This window comes from Sardina pilchardus, chromosome 24 (assembly GCF_963854185.1).
Source record: "Sardina pilchardus chromosome 24, fSarPil1.1, whole genome shotgun sequence".
Lineage (NCBI taxonomy): Eukaryota > Metazoa > Chordata > Actinopteri > Clupeiformes > Clupeidae > Sardina > Sardina pilchardus.
The window spans coordinates 6,449,650-6,459,448 of NC_085017.1; the positions used below are offsets into that span (position 1 = coordinate 6,449,650).

Here is a 9,799-nt window from a genome sequence, read left to right on the forward strand (position 1 = left end):
AAAATATTTTCATTTATGGTACAGTCCATTCAATGATGGGGATTGACCTATTTTGTGCTGTGCATTCTAGTGATAGATTGCTGTGCTTTGCTGTGCTTTGCTTTGCTGTGCTTTGCTTTGCTTTGCTGTGTGCTTTACTTTGCTGTGCTGTGCTGTGCTGTGCTTTGTTCTTTGCTTTGCTTTGCTTTGCTTTGTTGTGCCTTGACATCCTGTGCTGCTCATCACTTGTCTTTGCTCCTCTTTCCTTTTCTTTGCTTTGTTATGCTTTGTTGTGCTGTACTGTGCTCTGTTGTGTTGTGCTTTGCTGTTCTCTGTTGTGTTGTGCTGTGCTGTGCTCTGTTGTGGTGTGCTTTGCTGTGCCTTGCTGTGCTGTGCTGTGCCGTGCCGTGCCGTGCCGTGCCGTGCTGTGCTCTGCTCTGCTCTGCTCTGCTCTGCTCTGCTGTTCTCTGCTCTTTGCGTTGCTAACGTGTGTCCCCTGTGTGTTGTCGGCGCAGGCTCCACATCGGTAAGGGCGTGCAGCTGGAGTGCCGGGGGGAGGGCGACGTGTGGATGCGCTGCATGAGCGACCATGCCGTGTTCGTCCAGAGCTACTACCTGGACCGCGAGGCCGGCAGAGCGCCTGGAGACGCCGTGCACAAGATCTACCCAGGAGCCTACATCAAGGTGTGGTGTGTGTGTGTGTGTGTGTGTGTGTGTGTGTGTGTGTGTGTGTGTGTGTGTGAGTGTGTGTGTGTGTGTGCACGTGCGCTTTGATGTTCCCTGTTATGATAGTAGGTGGCCCCTGTTATTGTTGTAGTCATTCGTGAGTGTGTGTGTGTGTGTGTGTGTGTGTGTGTGTAGGTCTGTGTCTTGAGGTCACTGAGAAAAAAACAAAAACAATCAGTTCTACCTACAGTAGCTCAAGTTGCTGCAGCTACAGTGCTATACTCTGAGGGCATGTTCATGGGCCCCCAATAAAGGCTAATGTTGAGTGTGTGTGTGTGTGTGTGTGTGTGTGTGTGCAGGTGTTTGACCTGAGGCAGTGCCACCGGCAGATGCAGCAGCAGGCGGCCACAGCTCAAGCAGCAGCTGCAGCGCAGGCAGCCGCAGTAGCAGGCAACATCCCTGGACCCGGATCAGTAGGAGGCATCGCCCCTGCAGTCAGTACGTATACTCACACGCACACACACACACACAAACACACACACACACACACACACACACACATACACACACACACACACACACACACACACACACACACACACACACACACACACACATAAGTAGGTACCCGTGAGACACATGGCACTGAGCCCTGAGGTACCCCACACCTTCACCCTCTCTCCCCTCATACCACCAGGCTTCTCTGCACCCCTCACCCCGTCTCTCCCCTCATACCACCAGGCTTCTCTGCACCCCTCACCCCCTCTCTCCCCTCATACCACCAGGCTTCTCTGCACCCCTCACCCTCTCTCTCCCCTTGTACCACCAGGTCTCTCTGCAGCAGCCGGCATCGGAGTGGACGACCTGCGGCGCCTGTGCATCCTGCGGCTGAGCTTCGTGAAGGGCTGGGGGCCCGACTACCCGCGGCAGAGCATCAAGCACACCCCCTGCTGGGTGGAGGTGCACCTACACCGGGCGCTGCAGCTGCTGGACGAGGTGCTCCACACCATGCCCCTGGCCGACCCCGGCCCCTCCAACTGAGACAGAGAGAGGGGGAGAGCGGGGGCGCCACGGCTACCCCACCTGCACTGGCATGTTCCTGGGAGATGCACACACACACACACACACACACACACACACACACACACACACACACACACACACACACACATACTCACAGGCATATACACACATACACACACGCACACACAGGCATATACACCGACAGACACACACACACACATACAGATACAGACAAAGGTATAGAAACATACAAGCACACAAAGGCATACACACAATAACACGAAGAGGCACACGCACACACACACACACACACATACACACTGTTACATACACACAGATGCATACATACACCCACATATATACACACAAAAACAAATAGAAACACATCTAAGCTTACCTACTGGGCCAAATCAAGATGAGTATGCCAGTGTTGAATTTGCACCTGTTCTTTTGTCTCTTCTTCTTCTTCTTCTTCTTCAGTAGCGTACTAAACATGCAAAGGTTTAAACAACCAAATGATCACCACAGCCATTCAACAGCAATGAAATGATGTAAGAAGGGAGGGTGTTCTTTTTTTCTCTCTCTTTGGTTGAATTTCTGCTGGTGATCGTCTTGCGCTGGTGCCAAGGCTCGCCTCAGAACCCAACACAAACACAACTCCAACGCATGCAACTCGTTAAGAACCCTTCTGCACTACGCGATCCGTTAACGCAAACCAAACACTGTGTGCGACTCACCACACAACGACATCATGTTAATCCGTGAGTGAGGCTTCAGGTAGGCGCTGAAATGGATCAGGCCGGAGTCGGTCCAGTTTCTGACCCCAGGGTACCGTTCCAGTTGTCCACTATCTGGGTTTGCACACTCTCGTATCATGACCTCTATAACAGTATACAGGTGTATGTGGATCCCTGAAATATGTTTTGGAAAAGATTTCACTAGAAATGCAATCACATTGTGACTTTTTTTTTGTTGTTGTCGTTGTTAGGAGAGTTGTTTTTGATGAGTTTGGAATAGTTTTCTGTTTTCTTTTTCCGTTCTTTCTCATTCAGTGTGTCTTTCTTTGCACTGTAACGTTACAGTACGTACCGTATGTGGCGACAGTTCGATATTCACGTGCACAGGGTTTACAGCTCATTGAGTTCAGGGATACAGCTTTACTGTAAATAGAACTTCGTAGCTTTGCACAGCATTTTATGGCAAGCATAATACGGGAAGGAGAAACCTCATCAGTCAAACCAAACATTCATTTGGATGAAAATCTAGCCTAAATGTATTTAAGGGATCCATTGTTTGTCAAGCACTTTCGTAACACATGTTTCAAGCTTTCATACACACACACACACACACACACACACACACACACACACACACACACAGACACAGACACACACACAAACACATACCTTCAGAGCCAACAGAAACACCTACACATACACACACACACACACTAGGGACTTATCTTGTCCAAACCTGAGAAACCATTTCCAGAGGGAGAATAGATCCCCACATGCAGGATTCTATTCACGAGCCCAACACACATTTCTTACTTCTGTCTAAACCCATTCCGGCCCTACTGGAATGTTCTGGAACTATCATGATTTTGTCATAGAATCTCAAGACCAGTGAGATAATTCTAGAAGATAGAGACAGTTTAGACATTGGCATCACAAACCCCCACCCCAGTACTCGTAAAGTGGTCCTTTGTGCCTCTCCCCTCTGTGCAACCTTTGACCTTTTCACACAACCTCTTGTCAGTTTGGTAGCCTTGCTACCTCGCTAGCCATATTCACAACCATGCAAGGCATCAGCCCACCAACGTATTTATTTTCATACAAAAGAAAAACAAAGATAGACATACAAATAAGACAAGATGAATACAAGTGTGTCCAGATGTTCAGCTTTAATAAGAATACATTGTGACATTGGTGTGTGTCTGTGAAGAGTAGGTTCAGTGTATATAACCAAATCCTTTTTTGCCATGTGGAGAGACAATACTCCCCAAAGCCTGATTACCTCATGACAGCCCAACTGAACTCAGTGTTGAAACTGTTGTTTTTCTTTTTTCTATCTTTTGTCCTAAGCCAAATACACTCTACCTTTGCATCTCTCATAAGATAGCTTTGACACTTTGTGGCAATCAAATAGGGTTCTGAATCGTGAGACCTTAAAGAGACAACCAGGCAGGATTCACAGACACCCCCCCCCCATCCCCAACCATCACCCAGACCAGCAAATAAATGGACTAATCAGCTCCATAGATTGCAGTGCATCTTAAACGATGTTCACTTGTCTGTGCACATTTCATCGTTTCATGTAACCACGGTGAGTGAGACCGGAATCCTACCGGAACCTAACGCGAGCAGGCCTGACATTCTGACCAAACACTCTAGAGCAGAGCACTCCAGAATATTTGAGTCGGACCAACGGGTACGTTACATCGGGCACGTAACCGAAGCGTTCCGCTCAAAGTGTTCGCTGCGACAATTCGTTTCCATTGTAATCTGGCTACGCCAGATGTGATAGCGGCACGTGCATTCGAAACAGTGTTCTAGAACAGTTTCTGTGCTCTTGGAGCTGAACTCGGTTAGTAGTCCGAACTCGTGTAGTCCAACCGTTAGCATCTGCGTGATGACGAGCGTAGTACACTGACAGACTCTGACAAGATTTGGGAAAGATTCTTGAAAGATTGTTGTCTTTTGATTAAAGCTTGAATGAGGGGCATTAGTTAAAGACTACAATCTTTCAAGAATCTTTCCCAAATCATGTCAAAGTCTGTCAGTGTAAGGTAGGCTTTAGTCAAAGTGAAGACCATGTCTATGTTGTCGTCCTGGAGTGAGCTTAGTAAGAGTTGTTTTTGTGTGTGACGTTGTTGTTTGTCCGTGAGGTTAGAGTAAAGGACCTGTGTGCCTTCCATGACATGGCCTCTCTACTCCCTCTCCCAGACACACGCGCCTACGTCACATCAGCGTCAGAGCTCATCGCAGGCACCTGGGCATTCAGCTCTAGAGGACTGGAACAATAGGCGGATTCGACTTGATGTAGCCGCTTACAGTTGCTTAAGCTGACTGCATACCTGATTATTTCTGAGATTCTGACACGTTTTCAACCCGGAGTTGTGCATACGTCACGGTTGAAAACGTTTCAGAATCTCTGAAATAAACCATGCTACGCAGTCGTCTTAAGACGGCTGCAGGCGGTTACTGCAAGTCGAATCCGCCTTATGGTTCATCTGCCTGCCACTGGTTGAATACAAGAGCTCTAGAAGGCTGTTCACACCAAGAACGATAGCTATCAAGATAACTGTAACTATAACGATATTAGTGTCGTTATCGCTGTAGTTTATGTGTGGACGTCGTCATTTATATTAGCTAGAGCGACACTTTTGTGCCGTTATTGTCGTAGTTATCGCTCTTGGTGTGAATGGCCCTTAAGTCAACGTATATGGTTAAATGGGCCCTTTGCTGGTGCAGGACAGTAGTGAGTTAATGTGTAGTCTTTGGTATTGAACCTCTTGCCAGATTGCCACTATGAATAGAGTGATACTTTCTTATGCGTAGAAGTTCACTAGATTCACAAAATACACCAGTTTCATGATTGGATTCTACTAGTATTTTAGACAGTTGCTCACTGAAGTTCTGTGTGATTTTCACAGGAGTCCTTAGCTTACTGACTTAATAGGTGATGGTGGGGAAAGTGGGGGAATCGGTTCCTTTACGTTTGAGAATGATAGTGGTCTAGCCACTCCAAACCTCTGGTGATGTCTTTTTTTGTGCACTTACACACTGCCAGCATGTCTGCAGCTGACGATGGAAGAGTCGGCCATTTGTAGTCGTCGTCGATGTCAGCTCTTGTCTCGGCCAAAGTTAGCACTTTACTTGAACCTTCGAACTTCGGACTGACATGTCAAAATCTTGTCAAGGCAGATGTCAAATGCTGTCGTACATAGTACAGTAATAGTAATAGTGTCATCACACCTTGCTTGTCTCGACTGAAAGATACTAATGTAGTTTAATGACGTGACATTATGCTGTTAGGGTATAGAGAGCTGCTATCATTGCTAAAGATAACGGTAACACGGCATCGTGAAATCACTGGACATCAGCTGTTATGATGTGTGCATCTAACTTAAGAAAGATAATCTGAAAAGAGATCTACAGACTTAGACTACAGTGAAATGAAAAATGAGATTTCTATATGGACTAAATTACTGCTATGCTGTGAAAGGAGAGATCTCAACAGGATCGCAAATCATAGTTTAGTTTTGACCGAACCTTTAGATACAATATGTCCTCCTCTGTCGACGTTGATGTTTTAGGAAGAGGCACACATGTTCACAATCAAGTGCATTTAACTAGCCTATGACAAGAACACAGCTCATAGCTATGTGAAGAGAGATAGCCAGGAGATCCCTTTTTTTAATCAATTATGCTAGATTTTTATATTAAAGTGCCTCGTCTAATTTCTGTCTCAAGATGCCTCTCCTAAGGAATTTTAGGAGACATATTATATGTGTTTGATTAGTACATAATTGAAATAATAATGAGATTGCATCCAGGTCTCCTGAGCTTTCAAAGATACATCTTTGAAAACGCAAATGTCCCTATGGACTGCTATAATATTTTCAAGACGTGGTTATGTCTGTCTAATGAAGTAGGGTTCAAGTAAAGTGTTACCGGCATGAGTACGAAGTATTGTTGTGACCTACTTCCTGTCACTCGCCACTGTTTCCTGTTTCTGGTCTGTGCCTTCATCGTTGCATCATTCCAGATCGATTAAGTGTAGTGTTGTGATATCAGGCCCAGTTTGGAAAATGACATATATTTGGATAGGCACTTTAGTTCATTTGGATGATTTCATTCATCAGTAGGACTGGCAGACCTTCTTTCCATTTTATATGAGAAAAAGAATCATACACTTCTAATATGTAATATGTTGTAAAGCAGTACAATCATGATTTTTTAGAGAAACACACCGTGAGTTAATATGCTGAAATAGATCTAAATTGGTAACTAGATGTTCTAAGGTACTGTAAACCTGCTGTTGTGAGCTTAGACTTATTTGCAATGCTTTGAGGGGGAGTCGGGTAGCTTACCTGCTGTTTTGTGACGATAATCGTAAAAAAAAAATATATTAAAAAAAAAAAAAAAAAAAAACGTTTGCTTGACCATCTTTTTTAGAATAATACTGTAGGTTTAATTTTGCCTTAAAACTGACAAAATGCATATTTGTCGCCAGTGTCGCTGTTGAAAGATTAAAAAATAAATAAAATAAGTAAAAACGTTACCTCGCTACCTAGTATGCTAATAGAGACTGTCTGCACGCTGCCATCCCTTCCCCGCGCCCTTTCTCCTTCCTTTGGGACGTTTCATCGTAAGTGAACCCAGGGATCAAGTGGTCATGCTGCAAAGGCTGTGATGGCGATATCCCATAATGCCCTCCACCCTCCGAGCTCCAGCTGTGTCCTCATGTGGTTTTAATCGTTGACCTAAAGTAACCTCTTTGTGCAGGTTCATTATCATTCTTATGGAAAACAAAAATATGCCAATAAACAAGACAATCGCTCCAATTGGAAAACCTTGCAGCATTCCGTGTTACAATAGCAATTTCTTACAACAATAGTATTTAAACAATGTTATCCAGTGTAGAAAGACAAATGATGAATTTGGCTATTTTATTGATATTGTTAATTCAATTATTGTTGTAATTATAATGATTTTATTGTATAAGGACGTGCTGCTCCTGTTATGTTGACTGTACACCAAAGTAAAACATTTTGATACAAAACACTGATGTTCTGTCTGTCTGTTTATTCGGTTTGGATTGTTGTTTGTTTGTGTGTTTGTTTGTGTTTGTTTGTTTGTTTGTGTGTTTGTTTGCTTTATGTCTTCAAGGATTACTCTCAATGACTCTCCACTCTTGATTAACCAAGTGTTGATATCATCAAGTGACAACAAGTGATATTCACAAAAAGTAGTGCATTGGTCTCAAAAAGGCACATTATAACGTCACATTTCGAAGCTGAGATACAATGTGTATCTGCTTATTTTATTTCATTTTGTTATATAATAATAAATACATGTTTATTATTGTGCTAAATGCCTAATGGCACAACGTCAGCCAAATATGTAAGGTCATGAGTATGTCAGCAGCCATGTTGTTTACGCTTGGCAGTGTTAATATCTTAACGGCTATAGCCTACTGTACATAACCTATTGAGGAATATTAGTGAGTGTCCTATGACCTAGATACCAGAAAGATCGAGTGCCTTGATGCACCTGTGAGGGCTTTGGCAGAAGCTTGTGAGATACCTGTTTTCAGGCTCTTTCGGATAGTTGTTGTCAGCCTTCCTGGGAATTCAGGTAATGGGGTGAAGGATAATAGTGCCCTAATACGGACAGTGGCAAGTACATTATAGGGTGACCCCACATGCACATGTTCCCAGGAAAATACAGAAAAAATAGGCCTATCTACTTCCCAGTTTTATGAACATAAAACTTGTATGTATTTCAATCAGATTGATTGTCAAACTGAAAATGTCAGTTCTTTCCACATTTTTGGAATTATGTCCCCAGTTTTGGTCTCAGACATCTGGTCACCTTAAGTTATATGCACTGGGTGACCACTAGATGGAGCTGATGCTGCAGGTTATTTATTATGCTCATGCAGTAGCACCATAGGCTGTATAAAATAGAGAAGCAGCCGTGAGAAATGTTAGCAACAACTTATACAACCTGCCAAGAGCTAGAAAAAATCACAGCTGACTGTGAAACTTACATTTGACACTTTTGTGGAGCATGGGATGCCTTGGCTGTAATTAGCCTACACTCTTAAAATTACCATTCATGTTAAGTGTGTAGGCTATCTATCTAGCCTACACTCTTAAAATGGATGTGTTGAAAACAGCACATCTCTGTGTCCAGAGAGGAACAACACAGTTTTTGTTGTTTCCAACACATTCTTTGTTATATGTTACACAATGTTCTCAAAATAACATGATACCACGCTCTCTCAATCATTAACTCTTGAACAGTATTTAATGGACCATGTCGTCGACCATCCAGTAAAGACTATTGAAGTTTAATGCTTGACAGGTGGAGTTGAGCGGACATCTACTTGTGATATTAGTCTACTCCCTTCTGCCTGATACTTGGAACGCTGGGGCCTCAGACTCCATGTTTGTAAGCAAGTAAGTCAATTTAATTTATAAAGTACATTAACACACAGCATAAGCTGACCAAAGTGTTGTACAGTGGATGACTAAAAAGACACATAATGCAAAAACACATTTTGTTTGTGTCTAATTCACTAGAGTTATACAATATACTATTTTAAGGTAAGCCACAGAATGTACACATTGCCCCCCTTTGTAATAATACGGTTCTAGTAGTAGTTCTGAAATATTGAGAACTCCATAATGTCCTGTGAATTAGCCACATTGTGTATAAGCCACAGGACAGTGTTTATACAAGTTTTAAAAAACAAAACCGTATTAATACAATATTAGCTGCCCCTTTGTATTGGTTATGGTTATGGTTATGGTTATTTAGCAGACGCCTTTGTCCAAAGCGACATACAAATAAATAACAATACAAATTAAATAACAGTGAACAATTACAAAAAGGGAGAATAGCAATATTATCAATAAAACAATCAATTAAGCACTAACCTAATGAGAAATAAAACAATGAAATGAGAATAGCAATCAAATAAGTCACTCAGTTAATTATATAATAACAATAACTATAGCATGGTATGGCTAAATTTAAGGACAATAGCAGAATAAATGTCAAATTCTAACAATGGACAAATTATAACAAAACAATACTATTATACAAACCATAACACATAACAAACGCTCAAAAGACTAAGTGCATATTAAACAAATATGCCTTAAGACCTCATAGCTGAGGAAATTCAGCAAACTTAATATATAAGCCGCGACTAATAGTTGGGAAATTACGGTAAGTGGCACAAATATCTTTATACAACTTCAGTCACATCCCAAATTTAATCCATATGGTTTATTATGATGTCGGTCCACTCTTTGCAGCTATAACAGCTTCAACTCTTCTGGGAAGACTTTCCACAAGGTGAGGTCACACACTGATGTTGGATGAGGCGGCTGGCT

General features: G+C 42.8%; 1 protein-coding gene across 4 annotated transcripts in view; it reads left to right on the plus strand.

Moving 5' to 3' along the window:
* Positions 1–7,457, plus strand: part of smad10a (SMAD family member 10a) — a 33,674-nt gene extending 26,217 nt beyond the window's left edge. For 3 of the 4 annotated variants that reach the window (XM_062530227.1, XM_062530229.1, XM_062530228.1), the window contains exons 10-12: positions 495–663; positions 1,005–1,143; positions 1,475–7,457. In XM_062530227.1, the coding sequence (XP_062386211.1) occupies positions 495–663; positions 1,005–1,143; positions 1,475–1,686 (520 nt within the window). In that variant the 3' untranslated portion in view covers positions 1,687–7,457. The remainder of the gene's footprint in view (positions 1–494; positions 664–1,004; positions 1,144–1,474) is intronic. The other variant, XR_009937254.1, reaches the window with a different exon arrangement.
* Positions 7,458–9,799: the final 2,342 nt, after the last annotated feature.